General features: G+C 40.6%; 1 protein-coding gene across 1 annotated transcript; it reads left to right on the plus strand.

Annotated features, from left to right (window-relative positions):
* The first annotated feature begins 111 nt into the window (after positions 1-111).
* Positions 112-22,268, plus strand: elp1 (elongator acetyltransferase complex subunit 1). The gene is made up of 36 exons (XM_088292399.1): positions 112-280; positions 1,394-1,563; positions 2,747-2,899; positions 2,968-3,049; positions 4,574-4,654; positions 4,729-4,814; positions 6,497-6,687; positions 8,332-8,455; positions 8,529-8,622; positions 8,695-8,925; positions 9,014-9,184; positions 10,100-10,178; positions 10,250-10,408; positions 10,485-10,591; positions 10,981-11,084; positions 11,736-11,789; positions 11,862-11,967; positions 12,145-12,260; positions 12,330-12,403; positions 12,508-12,586; positions 13,210-13,289; positions 13,377-13,520; positions 13,837-13,922; positions 14,057-14,205; positions 14,380-14,503; positions 15,499-15,596; positions 15,659-15,860; positions 16,474-16,535; positions 16,612-16,674; positions 17,366-17,426; positions 17,529-17,648; positions 17,730-17,829; positions 19,073-19,200; positions 19,293-19,444; positions 21,051-21,129; positions 21,718-22,268. The coding sequence occupies exons 2-36, from the start codon at positions 1,414-1,416 to the stop codon at positions 21,777-21,779; spliced, it is 3,951 nt and encodes a 1,316-aa protein (XP_088148525.1). The 5' UTR covers positions 112-280; positions 1,394-1,413; the 3' UTR covers positions 21,780-22,268.
* Positions 22,269-22,410: the final 142 nt, after the last annotated feature.

A 22,410-nucleotide genomic window follows, 5' to 3' on the forward strand; every position in this document is an offset into this window, starting at 1 on the left:
GCTAAAAGTAGCTCAATATTATTTCTGTTTGGTTATTTAATAGTAGTAGTTATGTGGACACGTCCTTTCATTAAACTGCTAGCACATTTTCCAATGTATAAATATAGATAAAAATATAAACTGAATCTTTTTATCAAATTTCTCAGCTGTCCACCGAGACCTTAGGGGGCGATATGGTGCTACGTTATACACTGTGAGAGGAGTGAAAGGTCCCAAGCGTCATGTCGCCACATGTGAATTACTGATGTTGCTCTCTGACCACAACAAATTGCTCCTTTCGGTGAGTTTCCAGTCTTTTTTCTTAGGTTTTTTAAATTTGCGTATTATAAGTAAATTGGCATCTATTTGGTCTTCGTTTTGAAAAGAAGACTCTCGTTCTTAGCGGTTAGCAGCAGAATTCCATTGCTGGCAGGGGCAGTAACTAGCTGAAAACTAAACGATGAATACATTAAATCATGTTGTCTCGTCCTTCTTATTGAAGTAAATGTCTCCACATTGCATGATATTCGTTTTTTGGCTTTGATCTAATTGGCCATTCGTAATTAACAACGCCAATATATATGCTAGCGCTCCGAGTTAAATTTTTGCTCGGACGCAAGCAATCACTATGGCGAAAATTAAAACAATAAATAAATATAATAAGTCGTTGTCTCTTCTCATCACCGACCTTGACCATGTTTTCGTAAGATGAATGTTTGTTTTCAATCACGTATAAACAAGGCTTCGAGGAGTGCTTACTGCTTAACATCTTGAGGTGAATCTGAAGTTGCATTGAGGGACCATATTGTCATGATTTGTATTTGTTATTTTTGGTTTAGTATTTAGTTTCATGTTTTGGCCTTGTGTTCCTGTGTCTTGTCTCGTCTTGTCTATTGTGTCCACCTGTGTTTGTTTACCCAAGCCCTTGTGTTAACCAATCCGGACCTTCCAACCCTCCGTGTCTTGTCCAGGTGCTCCTCGTTGTCTCGTCAATTTGTGTGTATTTAGTTCCCTGGTTGCTTTCAGTTCTTGTTGGTCCATTGTCAATGTCCCTGTCGCTTGTCCCTGTCGCTTGTCCCTGTCGCTTGTCCCTGTCGCTTGTCCCTGTCGCTCGTCCCTGTCGCTTGTCCCTGTTGCCTGTCCCTGTTACCTGTTCCTGTCGACTGTCCCTGTCGTTGGTCTCCTGTCTTTGTCCAGTTTTTCCAAGTTCCTCGTTTGCCTTTTGTTTTCTATTTATTAAATGCCCTTCAAGTTACCCCAGCCTGGCTTCCCTGCGTTTGGGTCCTCACCAACCTCAACCCGGACCGTGACGCCATATAGTATTTCAAAGTGGAAAAAAAATAATAAGCCACGGACGCTGTTACTCCAAAGTTCGCATCGCTATATTTCTAAAGGCATGATTCCTAATGTCCAGGTGTCGTGTCCTGAATCGCAATGAGGAACTTAAAGCTACTGAAGAGCCTGCAAAGTTTGGAGCTCCAGGGCCCGGGGACGCCGCAGTGTTTGGCAGTACGCAGCGACGTCGGCACATTACTGGTCGCCTCCCAATACTCCATTGTAGAGTTCAACCCTCAAACTGGACAGGTAAAGTGGGGTAGTTATATGCACATGCGCACGACACACTTTTAACATGCGCAGGCACTGCTCTTGATGCTAGCAACTTGCAAATATTTCCACTAAATGGCAGTCTGTCAAAATGCCGAGTTTGGTTAAAAATGAATATTTCAAACTGAGTACAGCACTAGCAAAAGTTTTGGAAATTGGATGATGCATTGATTGAGTGATCGAGTATTTTTATGTCAGGAAAAAAAGTGATATTGTGAAAAAAGGATCTGCTTTGAAATAAGGCCTTTAAATTCAATAAAAACGTTCTCTTAATTTCTCAACAGATTACTCATCTTCTGTTTTATCTTGTATATATCTGATTGGCTGCCAAATTTCAATGACAAATATCCACCAATAAGATCATGCTTGCTGAAATTCTGAGATGTCATAATGTCAAAATTACCATGATGTTGCAAACGATACTTGACTTAAAGGATGACAAAACCCAAGAGGGCCCATTTTTAACTAACATGGTCAGTTTATGTATTTTTCGATCGGGAAGCTGAAATTAGATATAATTTTCGTTTTTAAACTATTTATTTTGAAGAAATTAGGAAATAAGCGACAAATTGAAAAACACCTGCTTTTAATGAGGAATATGGCCAAGCCCCCCTCCCCTCTCTCCATGGCCTGCGAGAGTCATTAAAGGCACCGATTACAAACTCTCAATTGGAAATCATTGTACTTTGTTGCTTTCTGTTTTTATCATGAGCAATAAAGTATCTTTCAAAAGGACTAACAAAGCAGAGCCTGAAACTTGTTCTAAATGCTGCCAGGATGGCCGAGTGGTCTAAGGCGCCGCGTTCAGGACCCAGTCTCCCCAGGAGGCCTGGGTTCGAATCTCGAATTTCCCCATTGTGGGACTAATAAAGGGAATATTATTATTATTATTATTATTATTATTATTAAATGACGCAATTGCCAATTGCTTTGCCTATGAGCGAATGGGGGGGGAATCTTTTAAAATCTGATTGTTTTCTTTTTATTTTGGTCTGGAAAAAATGTGGGGATTCTGTTTTTAGACCATAACTACCCACTCTTACCTTATGCAGTTTTTTTATTCTTTTTTATTTATTTTTTTCCTAATGCTCGATGCATATTTTATTGATTTTTTTTTTATTTATTTTTTATTTTTTTTTTAATTAATCCTTCCTGTTTGTAGGTGGTAAGCGAAGCCTCACTGACGGCGGATGGCTACCTCCCAGCAGATGGCAGTGGTTGTGTGGCCGGGCTGCAGGACCTGACGGAGGTTGAGTCAGCATGTTTGGCCACGGCTGGCGGGGATGTCGTCGTCTTTGACTTTAAAACCAGACAGGTACGTTGCACGTTTCCTACAGTGTGCTTCTGTGTGAAAGAAATCATTAACTTGTCTGGTCTTAACAGTTGGAGTGCGTCGGCAATGTGGAGAGCGGGCTGACCTCCATGAGCTGGAGTCCTGACGAAGAGCTCGTCATTCTCACGACCGGTCAGCTGTTAAATTATTTTGAAAACAGCGTTCCCGTACTTTGTAGCAAATTTGTAAATGATCATTTTTTGTGTTTTTAGTGGTGCCTTGGCTTACAAGTTTAATTCACTCCGTGACCTCACTCGTAACTCAAAACACTCATATCTCAAATTGTCATTCCACATTAAAATCAATGGAAATAACAATCTTTCAGAACCCCCCAAAAAGTTTTGTATTGCGTTTTTTTAATTAGAAAAATGGCTCTCTACTGTATTGCACTTACAAATGGACTTAACAAACATTTTGCACATTGATTAATCTATTGTGCAAATTCTTCTATCGTGCATGCCTTGGCCACCTGAGGGCTATATAATGTACATGTATCGATGACAATGAAGATGGTCACAGCTGCTCAGTGAACTGCAGTAATATTTGCTGTTTATTTTTTGCAGAGGATAAAGAATATGTAATTGCAATTATTACTGAATTGTGATTACAGGTGGTGTTGATTTGATTGTGTTCAAATAGCCCTTGTTTAAAGCTGCACTACACAGGATTTTGAGTCTCTAATCGCAACTACCACCTGCAGCCCCAAAAAATAAATTGCACACTCCTTTCTTCACATGCACTATGTGCGGTCTAAACGACACCATCATCACTTCTTACCGTTGGAGTAGTAAGAAAGTTATTTGTGCGTCGCTTTTCAAGCCCAAGTCCGATCTGCGTACTCTCGCCCGCTCAAATTTCTGGTCGCGATTCTGTGAAACAACGACGGGAAGGCGCTTGACGTCACAGCGGCCGAAAGAGAGTGTAGGATCCGATTCCAGTATGAAAATTATTTTCCAGGGGCTTGCACGAATACCCATTGTGAACGTTACTGCATGTGGTTGTTCTAAATGCCCAACATTGAAATGATCTTGCTCTATATGAAGGTTGACACTAAACCTCAACAGGGAGTGGCAATAAACAGATTGAAGCTTTTTTGAAGAATTATTCACTATTCATCAATTTGCTGATAGTTGTGAAGTGGGTTGAGTGTGCAATCACCATCTAGCGCTCAGATCAAAGCATTAAAACACTAGCTGGTTGATGGTGCACACTTACGATGTACCCACTGTACTTGCTTCCTGTCCTGTAATGCCTTTAAACGTAGGAAATGACAATTACAGTCCCCAAAGCGCTTTCCAGCTGTTTATTTAACATGAGGAGGCCTGTATAACATAAACACAATGAGCACACCCGCACGGGAACTGCTGATGGCCACATCTCACGTCATACACTCACACACAGACTTGCTGACATCACATGCTATCCCATCAGGCCACTCCTCTTAAAGGCTGATGCATAGAACCTAACTCACAGACCCTGCAGCACTATTTATTACTTTTATTTTAACAATTATTTCCTGCTTTTATTTTTTTAATACATGGTATTGCAGATTTTCATCTACTGCGGGTGGGGCTGTAATGTATCCACTGTGATAAATTGGCGTTCACTGTACTTTAAAGAAAAAGTCTCTGTGATTAATGTTTCTGTGCTTTGCAGGTCAGGAAACCATCATCATGATGACCAAAAACTTTGAGCCCATTACTGAGTTTGCCATTCACCAAGATGACTTTGGTGAAGGTACGACTCATATGGAGATTTATGATAAATGTCATTATAAATACTGTTGATTAACGTATTCTCCTACTTGACAGGGAAGTTCATCACAGTGGGCTGGGGAAAGAAGGAAACGCAGTTCCACGGCTCAGAAGGCAAACAGGCCGCTCAAAGGAAGGCTCAGGTTTGTCAATTTGTAGGAAAATCCAAAACAGCCTGAGATAAAATATAAAATATTCATACACTGTGATCCAAATTATTGTCCAAATAGTTTTTTTCTTTCCTTTGAATGGTTTAAACCAGTGGTGTCAAACATACGGCTCGCAGGCCGGATCAGGGCCACAAACCAGTTTATCTGGGCCACGAGTCGTTGATCAGTCGCGCTGTACTTATTTTTATACTTAGCCTGCCCTAAATTCGCGAAATGACCTATGTTAGTAGTATATAAGTAATATACGAACTTTTCAATGAATTAATCGATGTGCGATGTGTTTTTATTAATATTTACATGTTACGCTCAGATAAGCATAGCAATTGGAACAAAAACTGGCCTCGATGTCACTAATTAACGTACAAATTTAAGTCACGGTTTGATTTATAAAAAAAAATAAATATCTTCCTCCATAAATGTGTTAAATATGACACATTCTAACCCTGCTAACGTATGCACATATGACAAGGGTTAACGCCCTTATAACATCATTAATGAAACGCATTGCGCCACCCAATACATCCTTCCTGGGAACTGTCAACATGAAAGCTGGTACCGGCAAAGTGTTGCCGCCTTCCACGTTCGTGAATGTCACAAAAACAAGTTATTTCAATGCACATGCATTGCTTTTGATGGCTCGCATCAACATGTGCGAGCTGGACTGCTACTTATTATGGTAATTGAAGCACTCTTCAATTTGTAACAAGTTAGTAGTGTGATGATTGCTAAAGTGGGGAACTACACTAGCGTTCACATTAGCATTGAGCTTCATCGCTCAGCGCTGGTAAAAGCCTTCCATCGCTCCAAAGAGATTCACGCTGGGTGGGGGTTGCGATCTGTGCCAGCAGCGGACATTTGTCTCAGTTCTGTACTTAATTTACTTTTTTAGCTTAGCTTATCTTAGCTTAGCACACAGTGCTCCTGTATTCAACGTGACATAATTTCTTCTTTGTGAGTTTCCTTTTTCTCTTGTCAAAGATGGTTCCAGTACGTCATTATGTGGGTGCCACCTAGTGATCAGAATGAGTCATCACAGTTGAATGAAACAATCATTAAACAAAAAAAAAAAAGAGAAACTTGTGTTGCCATAACTAAAATGGTAAATGGGAGGTATTCCTCAATGTTACTTGAAGCCTTGCTGTATTCAATTCAATTCTTTGCACTTCACTGTCTTCCTGGAAAACATTTTGATTGGGACTTTTTCTTGGCTTTGTTTATTTGAGTTACATTGTATGTATTTATTGATTATTATTATTTTTTTTTTATAGCAGCCCATGATGCAAAGGAGTTTCTTGTAGCATGAGTTTCTTTCGCAAAGTTCTCTTCTACATTTCATTCCACCTAAAAGCAGATGTCAGTCAGAAACCTCTTGTACTTTTCAACGGTTAATTTCACACATTCAGGGACCCAAAAGAGGACGACCAGTTAGCTCCCCATGATTCTGGCTCAAAACATAACTCTGCTACCACCCTGCCGGCATTGGAGTCATGTTGGGACATGGTGGTTGTCCACCAACCGTACACTATTGCATCCATCTTGACCATCCTGGGTTGCACAGCAGAATACCTCTGCATCATTGGCTGCTTTGGGCATAAAAGGGGAGAAACTCATGTTGTGCCCCCCTTCCTCCTTGACCTCCACCAATGCGCTTGCAGGACTTGAAGCCGGCGGCAGAGTGGGACGACCGCCGTCCTCGGGTGACATGGCGAGGGGATGGACAGCTTTTTGCTGTTGGTGCCGTCTGCCCGATGACGGGAGCCCGCAAGGTCCGGGTGTGGAACAGGGAATGCGTCCTGCAGGCCACTAGTGAGCCCATCGATGGTTTGGAGCAGCCTCTGTCCTGGAAGTAAGACGTTTGTTGGTTAAAAGTTGATATTATTCACAGAAGTGTGGAAAATCTCTTTACATTAGGCAACTTGATTTGTCTGTTAGGTTTTGGTTAGTGTGAGTGCTCTTATGTACTTAAGTTCAGTACTCTTTTTAAAATGTATTTATTTTTTGCTTTGATTTGCTAGCACAATCTTGAGATAAACGCGCAGTGTGATAACAGTGACTCAAGAATTAGTGTATTATGGTGTCCTCAATGTCTGGGTACATGGTAAGAAACATCTACTTATTAAAACAAAAAAAATTATTAACTTGTAATGTTGTTGAATAATATTTTCAACATGATTTTCAATGTGCAGTGTAATAACGAGGGATGTCCCAAACTGCTCACGGTGTTCTGAAATTGGAGCCGATCAGATGATTTTCAACTGAAAGGGGCAAAAGGATTATTTTTCTTTATTTCCCAAATCTTTTAAAGGTCACAAAGTGACTAAATTATCCAAAGGTATGAGGATTAATAGTTTAATTTTATAATACACCATGTTACTTTTTTGTTTTATTGGGAGGGAGGGGTAGCGATCGGAGTGAGAGAGGGCGCCACACACACCCACACACAGGCACGTCTGCTTGTCCACTCCTGCAAATTGTATTTGGAGCAGAAAGGAGACATGAAAGGATGAACGATGTGAAAATATTCATTATGATGTGCGTTCTTTTTTTTTTTTTGCTAATGTATTCGGTACACTGAATCGGCAGATAATTAAAACCAAAGACTTGGACTCGGGTAGCATATAAATAGGATTAGGACGTCCCTTGTTATCACTCTCTGAGTAAAGAATATATGAACACAAATGGTGCAGGAGCATATGCGGACAGAATATTAATATATTCTTGATCCTATTACTGCTGAGAAGTTGTCTTCATCTCTTCCCACTCCATTTATATCCGTATTTCTGTCTTCTATGCACATTGAGTGTACTTGTGTACGTGCTATAGAAACAAAACTCTCTGCCTTGCCTTCTGCTGCTCCCTTGTGGCCAAGGCATGTGCACCAGAATGACCATAGTGCATTGAAATTAAATTTAAAAAAAAAACGGTTAAATTCTATTTGATAGTGTCATTACTGTTTTTATGAAGTACAATATTAAAACGTATTTTTTTTTTCATCGAAAAACACACTACCATTTAGTTTTTCAATTTTGTTTTTGGGGAATCTGGCACATATTCAGGGGGTTTGGCTCTATGTCAGAGTGGTCGTTTCCTAGAAGTTGTGGGTTTGATCCCCGGCCATTGTGACCATGTCAAAGTAATCTTGGGCAAAATACTGAACCCCCATTTGCTCCTGATGGTATGTCATTCGTAGGTAGATGAGGTAATAGTGTGAAGTGCTTTGAGTGCCGAATGTAAGAACGCATTATACAAGTGACTGACCAGCCCAGTTAACACGTTTACATTCTTTTCAGTTTGGAAAAAGGATTTGAGATACGAGTGTTCCGGTCAACGAACAAATGACACTTTTGTCTTAAGGCATGAATGTAAACAAAATGCCTGGAAGTATGACTCAGTCAAAAAAGTCTATGATATGCACAATGTGTGTCACAGGACTAATGCAATGGCCTACTTATGTCAACAGTTATTTAAAAATATTTTTTAAATCTTTCAGACCCTCCGGCAGCCTGATGGCGAGCAGCCAGCGCCATCCCAACAAGCACAGTGTGGTCTTCATGGAAAAGAACGGCCTGCTGCATGGAAACTTCACCCTGCCCCTCCGAAAAGATCAGGCCAAGGTTCTTCCATTCCTCTATAGTGTGCTATCCTATGATTCTGGGGCTCAAGATTGATGTGATGTTTTCCTTTCAGGTGAAGGAGCTTCTGTGGAACAACGACTCCACGGTCCTGGCCGTCTGGTTGGAGGATTTAACAGCTGGCGAGGATGGACGCATCAACACTTGTGGTGAGTTCAGTCTACTTGTCATTGTCGCCTACATACCGCATACATGAACATTGTCCCGTCTTCTCCCTGTAGTGCAGCTGTGGACGGTGGCGAACTACCACTGGTACCTGAAGCAGAGCTTGGATTTCGGCACAGACCCAAGCCAGGCACCGGAGTGCATGTGCTGGGACCCTGAGCGGCCGTTGCGGCTCCACCTGGCCACCCGCGGCTCGAGCTGCCTGGCCTATGACTGGGCCTGGACGACGGAGAGGAGCCCGGGGATGGATGCCTCGGACAACGCCAACGTGGCTGTGATTGACGGAGGTTCAGACCAATTGGATAAGAGGAATGCTGTTGATTAATATGATGAAAAATGTATAATCATCCCCCCTCCCCACCCCACCCACTCCAGACAAGATCCTGGTGACCACCTTCAGGCAGAGCATGGTCCCTCCACCCATGTGTTCCTTTGAACTCCATCTTAGCTCAGCTGTCAATCAAGTTACCTTCCTCTGCCAGCCTCAGAGGACCAATCAGCTGGCGGCACTTACTGCAAATGGAAACATAACCATCTACGGCCAAGGTGGGTCTACAAATTTCTTACTAAACAATTTCTTGTAAATGATTAGTTCCAGCATCTTCATTATTAAGTTTGACATATTTACCATTCTTACACTCTAAAAACACCAATTCTGGTTCAATAACGTAGCCACTAATTGGATCAATTTCACACTCAATGTTGCATTATTTTGTACAAAACTCAATTTTTAAAAGGTTTTCTGCAAAAACAACCCAGAAAGTTGGGTCAAATTGAGCCAAGTAGTGGATTGGTACGTTTTTTACTTCAATTGGGTTATTTTTGACCCGACTGTTTTTAGAGTGTTAACTTAATTCACATCACACTGTTTACATTCAGAGTGTATTATTATGCTCAAATATATCAAATGACATAATAATATTAATAATACATGATATTCATAGTTACAACAAAACCATGGAAATGGTTGACATAGGTGTACGGACAGATTTTTCATTGGTTAAACTAAAAATATTGCATATTGACAAATGATAGTGGATCTTGTGTAAAGCCTTGTGGAACTCTTCCACTGAGAAGCAGAAAAACTTGAAAATGAATCTTATTAAATTCTTGAGTTTGACTTTAATAGTAAGTAAATGTGGCCCTTGTAAAACTCTCCACAAATGTCATCATGAATATGTAATTTATCACAACTGAGATAAATAGTGGACCTACTACAAAACCTTGTGGAACTTTGCTACAACCTCATCAATAATATGTAGTGGATAAGATGGAACATTAATCTTAAGAATGCTTGAATTTGACTTCAAAGGTGATTAATATTGTCTCTTGATTAGAACAAAGCCTTGTGGAACTGACAGCTGCCGTAAAATGTACTTTACCACGCCTGAAAATGATTGGATGTGACTTTTTCTAGTGTCGATGCATGAAGCTTATTATTAGCACCTTTTAATTGAGCAGATTCTGGAGGAGAACCTGACAAAGTTGCAAATGAATTCAGGACTGTGATGCGTCCCCTGGTCCTCCAGAAAACCTTCAGGTAACAAAACTGTCAGTCACAAATGTGTAAAAGCAGTGATCCATCTTAAAGTTTACCTTTTCTTTTTGCAGCATGGCCATTCATCAGGAGGCGCCGCTGTGTGTGCGACATCTGCTGTGGCTTCAGGACAGTCTCTTTCTGGCTGTCACCACAGGTCTGCTGCCCACAACCTCTGCCCTTATAGTGCTGTGCCCCGGCCAGGACGCAGACGCTGACACACTCTCCGTCAGGTACCGAATGACATGAACCCTGCTACATCAATGAAAAATCTATTTGTTATTCATTTTTTCTTTTTAACCACTCCAGAAGTCGGCTGGAAGTGGACGGCGTCGTAATCAGCATGGTCCAGAGTTGTAGCACGCGCTCGGTTGTTCTCCAGCTTGAGGATGGGCGCATCAGGCAGTTGCTCTGGGGTCAGTCAGCCACACTCAAACCATGCCATACCGTACTTGTGCTGACTAGAAATTAGTCTGTACTCGTGATCCGTACATTTGGAATAGTGTCCCCGGCACAATTTTTCATACATTTGCAATGTAGACATGTCATACAATTGCTGTAATGTGATCAGCCATTGGCACTCTTTCATGTTTACAATAGAAATAGCCAAAATCTACAGTTCCAAGTTCACAAGACACTCAATCATATGAGCATGCGTGTTGTAAGTCATGTAATTAATGCAATTAGAAATGCGATTGGCTGGCAACCAGTCCGGGGTGTATAAAAAAAAAAAAATATATATATATATATATATATATATATATTTCATGAAATATTTATTTATGAAATACATATTTTTGTGCAGATTGTGCCGAACCTTCAGTGGAGGATTGGTGCGACTCCACTGGGTGTAGCGTTAACTTCCCCGTGCCCTGCACTCAGATGGCTCTCTGCAGCGTGGACGGCCAGGTAAAACCAAACTGAATAGTACAGACTTAAACATATTACAGTGGTGCCTTGACTTGAAGTGCCCTCAATTTTTGTTGTTTAAAAAAAAAAAAAAAAAAATAAGTTCTGTAAAAGCTTCAGATACCCCTTGGGTGAAGTGAGGAAAAAATGGAGCAGTAAAGTACTGTAATGCCCTCACATGTGAGCAAGGACCGCCACAGTCGCTGATGCACCTTTAGCCGTTTCTCGAACTGAACAAACAAACACAAAATAAGAACACTCGCAAGGAGCATGGAGCAGACGCTCACACTAAACTAATCATGCGGTAATCGGCCAACTTGACTGAACCTTCATGTCATTCCTTGGCCTCGTCCCATTACACTTCATAATTTCTTTCTTGGCTTTTTTTACTTCGATTTTTTTTCCTTAAGTTTTCCAATGCAGTGTCATGTTTGCACACTAAAAAAATTGTAACAAAAAACTTAGTTTTATTTTTTTTTGGGGGGGCTACTGGAACGCATTCATAGCATTTCAATTCATTTCAACGGGAAAAACGATTTGATATATGAGTAAATTGACTTAAAAACTTGGTCATGGAATGAATTAAACTTGTAGGTCAAGGCACCAATGTTGGTGACTCGTCATTTAAAACCAATCCAAATTTTTATTCAGGAGTGTGTGCTGGGCCTGACAGACAGATCTCACCTGTATGCTGCTGACATGGAGGTAGGCGGCCATTTTGGCATGCTGGCTGACACTGGTCCCCTTTCAACTTGACCGCTTTCTCTCTCGCCTTAGCTTGCCTCAAATGTTTCGTCCTTCGCCGTGTGTGATGACTTCCTGGTGGTCACCACGCACTCGCACACGTGCCGCTGCCTCCAACAGAGCACGCTCAGCCTTAAAGGTACAGGACCCCCTTTTTGTCAGTCTCTAGACAACCGCTAGCGTGCACGATGGAAATAAATACGATGACGAGCAATAATCAGCAATAGAAAAAAAATCGTGAAGAACAAGGAATTCAATTTTAAGGTTGTTGCCCAGCCCTAAAAACGTACTTGGTAAATGAAACCCCCCCCCGCAGCGCTGCAGGCAGCCTTGGCCCAGGACAGCGGGCAGAATGACGAGACCACGCGGCGGGTGGAGCGGGGGTCTCGCCTGGTCACAGTGGTGCCGCGAGACACACGTGTGGTCTTACAGGTGAGCCCCAAACGTGCATCCTCTGCTGCTTGCAATCAGAGCTTCACCGTGGTATGTTTGTGTGTGCAGATGCCACGTGGGAATTTGGAGACTGTCCACCATCGGGCTCTGGTGCTGGCGCAACTCAGGCGGCGGCTGGACGAGTGAGTAAATGAGGGTTAAGAGCTCAATCAAGGCTGAACAGTCCTGCATGTGTGATGTACAGTAGGTAAAGATCATCCAGTAACAGCTGTGTTTTGTTTCCCAGTTTGAGGTTCAGGGAAGCTTTTGAGTGCATGAGGAAGCTGCGCATCAATCTAAACCTCATTTATGACCACAATCCAAAGGTACACACAGAGATCTATTATTATCATGGATTATTATTTGCAAGAGGATGAAGATCATATTGGTTTGGTCCCCCCCCAAAAAAAACATGAAAACAATCTACTTTTTGAGTTTACTTCTTCTCAAATCAAATTTAAATTACAATAAAATGAAATGCATAGATTTTCTTTATCTTTGTAACATAAGATTTGGATAAAAAAAATAGATAAGGAAAATTGATTTGTAAGTAACAATTCAGTTTTTCTCCTTGTCATACATGGGTTTTAAAAATTACAAACAATAAAATTACAAACAAAAAAATAAAAATGAGCTATTTGTATTTTTTCTGAAATGCGCTATATAAATACAGTTGTATTGTATTATTTTTCTTGGTTAGATAAAACCAGATTTTACAAGAAACTTGTCAAATGAAGGCTGAATATTTAATTTTCTAAATGGTAGTGCAGAATATGATGTTTTATAGTCATGTCAAAGTAAAGGTAAAGTGAATGTGTGTGTGGGGGGGTGTAATAAAAATAGATGAATACATCAAGAAAAATAATCCTGGTAAAATTGTTTTATTTTTTATTTTTTTATTTTATTGTTTTATTTTTTTAATAACCTCCAACCCATCTGCTCGCATTAGGTGTTCCTGGAGAACATGCACACATTCCTTACGCAGCTCGACTCCATCAACAACATCAACCTGTTCATCACAGAGCTCAGGTCAGCTCATCATTGTCACGTGAGGATTCTGCCTACTGTCAACTCTTTTTCAGGGTTTTAATGTTGCACCGTACATGACACCATCAGGGAGGAGGACACCACCAGCAGCATGTATCCTCGCCCCGGAGGATGCCCGCAGCTCCAGCAGCTGCCGCACGCCTCCGAACGCAAGAAGGTGGACATTGTGTGCGACGCTCTTCGTAAAACCATGGAGGTCACAGATCCCAACAAGTTAGTGACAACTTTCAATGGGAATGAACAGAAACACATTTAGGGGAATTTTTTTTTTGCTCGGAAGACATGAAATTCATGAAGAAAAAAAAACACAAAAAAAAACATTTTCACATCCAAACAAAAAAACATCTCATTATTTAATTTAATATCCCAATAGGAGGCTTTTGTTTTCTACAATGGTAATTTTGTAATATAAGCATGAATTGTATTTAATGTGACATTTTCCACAAATATGTACAAATATAAGTGAAATGAAACTCACATGAAACAAAGAAAACAAAACAAAAACATTGTTTGATTGTGACCGGTTCAGGTTCTGTCTGCCCATACTAACGGCGCATGTAAAGAAGTCAACTCCTGAGCTGGAGATCGCACTGCAGAAAGTCCACGAGCTCCGAGGTGAGCAAGACACTTTGGGACACTCTGATGTTATGCTCCGCTTTGCCACAAAGAATACTAAACGCACAGCAGTTTTTAAATCCCATATTGGAAACAGCTCTGAGTCCAAACAAACGTTGTCATCGCATTTTCAGTGAACCCTCCTGAAGGAGACGGCGGCGTGAACGCAGAGGAGGCACTGAAGTACCTCCTATTCCTCGTCAACGTCAACGACTTGTACGAACACTCGCTGGGGACGTACGACTTTGACTTGGTGCTCATGGTGGCCGAGAAATCACAGAAGGTACTAAAAAAAAGTGAACGTAAATGGTTGCTTGTTTATATGGGGCCTGCGATTAGCTGCTCGTCCATGATGAATGGGTATACAATAATTGATGGCGTCAGAGATTTTACAGCCAAAGGCTATGCCTCTAGGTTTTTTTTCTGCGTGTGAAAAACTGATGGTGCCTGTGCACAGGACCCCAAAGAGTACCTCCCCTTCCTGAACATGCTGAAGAGCATGGAAGTCAACTATCAGCGCTACTCCATCGACAAACACCTAAGACGTTATGCCAAGGCTCTGGTGCACCTCAGGAGCTCCGGTAGGCCTCCAATTTGTCTCAAACAAACAGACACTCACATACAGAGGTTCTGTTCTTTGTGCGCATCTGCAAATTTCAAATGTTAAGAACCTGAAATGTACCATTGTGTCATATAAATATGAGGGGCATCCTGATACATTTGCCACCTCTGATCAGATACCGACATTGCAGCCTAGAGTAATGTCCGATTCCGATACAATATGAGCAGGAATGATGCATGCTGTCATTTATTTTTTTAGTATGAATTGTTCGACGAGACTTGATCAAGTTATACTATTAAACCGAAGAACAGTAGTCACTGCTGGTAGGTGAGAGAATATATGACCCATTTATTCCGAACATTTGGCTGCATCTGACTATTAAATGGTTACATGCATACAATTACTAGTTACCTGTTAAAATGCAGTTAGTATTGTAATCAAAGTAATTTGTAACTTGAATTCATTTAATTACTTTTGGATTGCTCCAATACCAGATATGTTGAAAGAAAGAAATACTACAAAAAATATATATTTTTTATATTTCTGTTTAGTGTGTATAATATGCATGGTTTTGGAATGCTGGAGGCATGAAGCCTCAGAACCCACAATTCAAATCCAAAGCACAAGAAATGTGGAGGTGACATACTGACGGCCACTTATGCACCATTCAGCAGAGACAGACAGAGAAACAGGTGGATAGATAACTTTGTCTTGTGAGGGAAAGTAGATTTGGTAGCTTCATATAGTTTTTCAAACCTTTCCACATGACCACCCATCCTTCCATCCATTATCTGCCGCTTATCCGGGGTCGGGTTGCGGAGGCATCAGCTTCAACAAGGACTCAGAATTCCCTCTCAAGTAATTATTTGGAGGAATGCTTTTTACTGCTTTTTCCTTGAGTCCATAACAGGATATAGTTTCAGTACAATATATGGCTATTGGACCGATTCTCTTTATGCACAACTCAGTAAAACAAAACTCAATGTCTTTCCGTCATTTTGTGTTTTGTTTTAGGCGATGAGCATTTCCCAGAAGTTTTACAGCTCGTGAAGGAGCAGAAACTTTATAGCCAAGCTCTACGTCTTTATTCAGCTGACAGCGCTCACTACAAGGTATGCCACATTCCCCAACTTCGTGCTCAGCTTCCTCTCACAATCACGTGACCTCCCCCAAGGCGCTGAGCCGCGCCTATGCCAAGCACCTACTTGAACAGCAGCAGGCAGAGCAGGCTGGCCTGCTGCTGTGGCGATGCGGCGAGCTCGACGGGGCCTTGCAGGCCTTCACCACCGGCGCCAGCTGGAGAAACGCCGTCTGTGTGGCGCAGCAAATCCCGCTGCCCAAAGACCAGCTCGCCCTGCTGGCACGAGACCTGGCAGGTAACTATGGCTGCTTAGCCTATAAAGCAGAGAGTAGTTTCTTCAACCACCCTTGGGGTTCCACAAAGGAATTTGCAATCAATTGTTTTACAATCAATAATAGTAATGATAACAATTATGATTAAAACGTCTACATATTCCTGTTCAAATGCAAGGCTTTTTCGATGTACAAAAAGTAATAATTCAAGATAAATAATTTTCCCACCAATTTGATAATGGGTACAACTCAATTAAAAAAAAAAAAGAATAATGGTTGTGTCAGCATCATTCTTTGGCGTTGTTGTTCCTCTGTTGGAACTGGTGCCTTAAATGATTATGAACAGATTGAAATATTAGTCAATGTTGACACAAAGCCGTTCAGGCTTCTGATTGTAAGCAAAGAAATGTTGGGAAAAGCCTACGAGACCAACTGGAAGTTATCTGACATTTCCTCGGCGCTTGAAATGGTGGAAAAAGTGTGCGCTGATTCCTATTTAACATGTTTTTGAAAGTGACTGGTTATTTTGAACATGAGAATTTCCCATCTATGTTTGCAAGTCGATTACAACAATTTGCTTAGCCCACTTAGCAAGGTGACGGTAAACATGTTTGGTAATTGTTTGCGTTCTCTCAGGAAAGCTGAGCGGACAGCGACGCTACACAGAGGCAGCCGTGCTGCTGGACCAGTACGCCACAGTAGGTTGTTCACTCAGAAACAACCGTTTATCTAGAAAAATATTAATAGTTGTTTGTGGTTTCTGTGACCATACAGGACTGCGAGGAGGCCATCTCGACTCTGATCTCCGGTGCGGCTTGGGAGGAGGCGCTACGACTGGTTGGTGGGAAAAAATGCGTACATGTGGTCACAATACAGGAGGTCCTCGGGTTGCGAGTTCTGTTCCTACGCTGGCAACGTAACCTGAATTTCTGTGTAATTCGGAATTAACAAGTACCACCTTTAGGCAGTTAATAGTTTTTTTGTTTTTTTTTTAACTGGCATATATTGTTGTCCTCTATAAAAGATGCCTTTGGTGATATTATAGCTTGTTATGGAGCAGCATGATGAATTTGATTGCAGCATTAAATAGTGATGATCCATTTGTGGTTGCTCTGCTTTTATGAAGTACAATATTTTAAAGTGACTTTTTTTCTCATTGTTTTTATTTTGAGGGCCGGGTGGAACTGTTTAATGGCATTTCTATTCATTTTAAAATAGAAAGATGGTTTGAGATGTGACTGATTTGCGTTATGGTCATGATCATGTAACAAATTCACTTCATATCTCTTCTCGGCTAAAATGTTTGTTGCATAGAGTCCACCAACTTCGGAAATGTTAATACCAGCCCAGGATGGATGTCTTCTGTACTTTGTGACTTACTGATTATTTAGCTGACTATACCCGGTTTCTCGACAACTGCCTTTGTTGCATTGTTTTGTACAAGTACATTACATGTTGATCAAGCTTTTGTTTTCTTCTGTTGTTAGTTAATTTTATTTTATTTTTTTTTATTTTTTTTATCCTTGAGATTCACATGCATGACAGAGCTGACATCACGGAGACAGACCTGAAACCTGCCTTGGTTGAAGGTAGCTTGAAAAGCCATTTTGTGTCCCAACTTTTTTTCCCCTCTAAAGTAAAACCTTCTATCTTGTAACTCGATTTATTATTTTTATTCTCCCCATCTGCAGCGGCTTTAGCACAGATTTTCCTGGTGGAAACGCAGGCAGCCGCCTTCTCGCGCCACCGTTCGCGTCTGGCGGTGGTGCGGCAGCAGAAGGAGGACAGAGCCCGACAGATGAGCGTGCTGGGTGAGGACGGAGAACGGTAACGTGATAGGTCGCCATGGTAACTCCAGTATCGAAACAAACCAACATCTTGTCTCCTTCCAGATGAAGACGGTCCCGACTGCGCAGACGCTGAACTCTACTCCGAGGCCAGCAGCGTCATGAGCGCATCCAAGTACTCGCACAGCAACTCGCGCGTCTCCTCGTAAGACATTCACATGCACAAACATAATAAATTATTGAAGTTCTCTCTGATGGATTATAATTTCAAAGTAGAAAAAAAATCAAATTAAAAATATAACCATGTAGGAAAAAAAAATAATACAGCAGATTTTTATTAGGTATGTTTTAATGAAACTTTTTTTTATTTTTTTTACTTGAAATATTCTTATTAGTATAATTTACGAATGCAACTATACGCTTTACAAAGACTTTCTAACGTTGAAAATGTAATATAATTTAACACTTGCATTTAAATAATTTTAGAACCGAATGTAATCAAAATCCATCCACCCATTATCCGAACCACTTATCCTTACGAGGATTATGGTTGTGTCGGACTGAGCCTATCCCAGCTTTCCTCGAGCTATAGGCAGGGTACACCCTGAACTGGATGCCAGCCAATTGAAGGGCTTGTAATAGAAATTAATTATGAATAAAAATCAATTTTCCGTGGTGGGAGAGAAACATTAACAGCGCAATGGCTGGCAGTCAGCACCTGAATTTATGTGCACAAGTGTTGCCATGTGATAATCATCCATCCATTATCTGAGCCGCTCAATCCCCATGAGTGTCGCAAGTGTGCTGGAGCCTGTCCCAGCTTACTTCAGGCATTAGACAGACAAACAACGACAAAAACAAACAGCCGACAAGAATTTAGTAACTCTTTATACACTTCAAATGAACTGTTAACGGTTCTCATGAGAGTGGATGCTGTTTGTGTACTTTTGAGTTTGGGGGTGTAGTGGCGAATTAAATTGAAACATTTCATTGCTAAATGTGCGTAAAAGGCAGATGTAGATGTGTTTAAATTCGGTGAACATATAAGCTGCTTCTTATTTTACCAGAAGGACACCATTATCTTGACCTCATTTGCTCTTGGCGCTGCTTTTTGCTAAGACCCGCTCTCTCTCCTCTGTTGCTCAATTACAGTGTTGGGGTTAAACGTGCTAGTAAGCAATGCCTTCCATCAAGTGGTGAACACTGTTATTAAAATTTTAACTGGAGTTAACATTTTTATTTTGAAAAATGAATGACCACTCAGTGTGGGCCGCCTGCAGGCTGCCAGTTGCCCATTCTTGAAGTTTGATGCATGAAACTCTGTTGGTGTCTTTAAATCCCCAAAATATCATTCAGACTTGATACATTTCTGATTCTTTAGCCTGAATTTTTGTTTTGGGCGTAAATATGCAACCAAGTGACATTAAAAGTGATATTATGTGATGCAGGAGATCTTCAAAAAATCGCCGCAAGGCTGAGAGGAAGAAGCTGAGTCTGAAGGAAGGAAATCCCAAGGAGGAAAAAGCGCTAATGTATGCCCTCGGAGAGATTGTCACGAGCGTGGACAAAATGAGAGGTTGAACGGCGTACACTTGAGCTTTTGGAAGGCACGGTACACATTGTGGGGATTTATGTTTCTGTGGTTTGTTCTGTCGCGCTGTTCGGCAGAGGAGGTTCAGTCGCTGCTCAAGGCTCTCGTGCTCTTCCGCTTCGACAAGCAAGCCGATGAGCTGCAGCTCATCTTTCAGGAAGCTCTGCGCGACATGGAGGAGGCCGTCCCGGAAGTGTGGCCTCAGGAGATGCAGAGCAACCACACACCGGTAACCAATTATCGTTGATCACATTGATTGTTGTATTAAAATGATCCATTTACAGATGACTAGTTAGGCTTGATCAAAAGTATCCGTATAAAATCTGTATTATTCTGGAGTAGGGCGGGCAATAATTCAATATCAATATGTATACTGAACGTGGCGTTGAGCATGTTGTAAGCAGCGCACAGCCGCCTCCAAACATGAAGCAGTTAAGCCAACGAAGAAGAAGTGTGCGGCATACCCACACCGTATGTAGTTGTGGCGTAGCTTCATTCAAATAAATGACCAGTCGACTCAGCACAACTCTTACAATAAAATATTATGCGTACTAACCCGAATAAATGACTCTGGTCGGATGGAGACCTGGCGGTACAGGAGTTGCCTGTCGTTGACGTGCTTGCGCCAGTGTTAGCCATGTCTGAATCAGGCAAGTAAAATATGAACGGACGATGGCAACAAAAAGCCCGCTGAAAAAATAAACTGAAATTCAATATTATAATCTCTACTCAGTCATATCGCCCAGCCCGACTAAGAACATTATGCCATTTATTTAATTTTTATATTGACCAGTTGCGTTGACTATGTTGCAATAAAATTACGTACCTAAATTCAGCTTTTTTCTCTCTGTCCTTATTTTCAATTGTAAAAATCAATATATCTGGATATTGACCGTATGAAATACTTATATTGTGATATGCTTTTCAGTCATATTGCCCAGCCCTATCCTCGAGTTGGGGCATGAAGGACACATGGTTTGTCATGTCATTCATGAAAACACTCAATTGTGACCTTTTCATTGTGCAATTTTTATCATTTAAATGCTTGTATATAGAACAGGAAATAAGTCATTGGTTTCTTCAACATGCATGTATCTCTTCAGGCTTAAGAAATACATTGTGTTGTTTCAAGTGGAAACAAGTCTGACTAGGGCTGGGTATCGGTTCAGATTTCCAAAATCAATTTAGATTCACATTGGCCTCCTTTGATTCCATTTCCAATTTGTGATTCTCTTTAATGTTTAATTCAGTTCAGGATTTCAGGCAGTCCCAATTTTACTTTCATATCAAAGACATTCTCAGAAAAAACAATGCTTTGCTCAAACTTGGCGCATTAGTAGTAAACATATGAATTATAATATGAATTTACATTAAGAATTGAAAACAATGCAGTTACATTTTTAAGCGTGTTTTATTGCACATGATGTGATCAAAACAGTAAATAATCATTTCAACCAAAGAACAGGCAGTGTAAATAAAGTGGTCAAAACACACTGTAAACATGACATTCACAATCCTGTGCTGTCTCACAAAGTGTCAGTTCATTGCTGTGTTTTTTTTAAAACCCCAACACTTCAAGACATCGATCTGCCTTCAAGCTTGTTGGCGCTGATTTCAGTGCTCCCGTCATTTTGTTTTGATTTGCTTCTCTCGCATTGTGCCATCTCGCGTGATGCGGAGGTCACCTGAATTTATGGTAAATAGACGTAACAAAAGGATCGATTTATGATTTTAAGAATCAATATCAGTCTATGAAAAGGACTATCAATTTGATTCCAATTTGCATTTTATTTCTTTAAAACCAGTGTTTCATTTGTGCGCCTATTGCGTTTCAGTTGACGGGACCCGACTCAACGGCAAACAGCATTATGGCTTCCTTCCAGCAGCAGCAGACGCCGCCGACATCACAACAAGGTCAGCCGGACCACACGCCTTTGTCATATCACTCAGTCAGCACGTAATGTTTTTTTTAATTCAACTTTTTTTCTTTCAATGTAAAATTTTGAATCCCACTTTATTGAAATTCACATTTTAGTTTTCTCATTGTTTTACTATTAGAAAGTTTTTTTTAGTTTTTTTTTGCATTTTTAAATAAACTATAATTGTATTATAAATGTTACAGTAAAAATAACTTGGTTATATTTGTAATAAAATGAATAACCGAGATAAAATTGCAGTTTTTTTGTAACTCAAAATATTAGATTCTATCCATCCAACCATTTGCTGATCCGCTTTCCTCGTAAGGGTCGCAGGCGTGCTGGAGTCAAATAGTTAATTGTCAAATTAACTATTTGTTTTTTTTATTTATTTTTGTAAATACATACAATTTAAACAAATAAGATATTTTACATTTATTAAATTTGAAATAAAAGAAAAACATATTTGGAAGTATTTGGTAGTTTTCCCTACATTTTTATAATAAAATAACTTTTTTAGAAAGAACATTTTGGGGAAAAAAAATGTTGAAAAAAAATTGACGTTTTGAATATTTTTGCCCTCCAGATATCGAGATCTCTACTCCACCTACGATGAGAACCGGAGTCAAGTGGAATCTGGACTTTTGAACTTTTTTTTTGTCAGACAATAGAAATAATGTAATAAAGATTTCCATGTGCCAACATTTCTTCATCCAGACACCACCTCATGTGTACAAATGTTAAAATAGTGATCATGATGGTAACATGGTTTTGGCGCATCCGCCAGCCAGCCACATCTTGCGTAGCAGCAGACGCAGCTGCATTTCCCTGAGATTGGAATCTGGCCACTTTTGTCCTGCTTTGCGTTTGGCCAAGTGGAAGTCACGGACGGTGAAGTAGTAGTCACACGTGATGAAGCGCGAGACAGGCAGGTACAGTAGATAGTGGCTAAATCTTTGAAAATTTGATTCAGCCACAACGGGTTTTGCTGCCTCAACAGACTGTTGCATAATTTTTTTTTTTTTGGACAGGATTTTTGAAGATATTTCTCACCCATTCATCCTTGTCAGTGATGGCTCATTTCATGCAAAATCTCTCATATTAAGGGGGATGTAGTGTCAATTAAATTCAGGCCAACCATCGTATTTTCCGGACTATAAGCCACTAGCGGCTTTTCTGTGGATTTTTTTCACTGGTAGGGGCGCTCTATAGCTCAGAAAATCTGCTGAATAAATCTTGATGTTTTTTTCTCTTGGGTCTGTTTAGTTTTAATTAGCAA

Source organism: Idiotropiscis lumnitzeri, chromosome 4 (assembly GCF_059441095.1).
Source record: "Idiotropiscis lumnitzeri isolate Australia: NSW breed Sydney's pygmy pipehorse chromosome 4, RoL_Ilum_1.0, whole genome shotgun sequence".
NCBI classification, from domain to species: Eukaryota; Metazoa; Chordata; class Actinopteri; order Syngnathiformes; family Syngnathidae; genus Idiotropiscis; species Idiotropiscis lumnitzeri.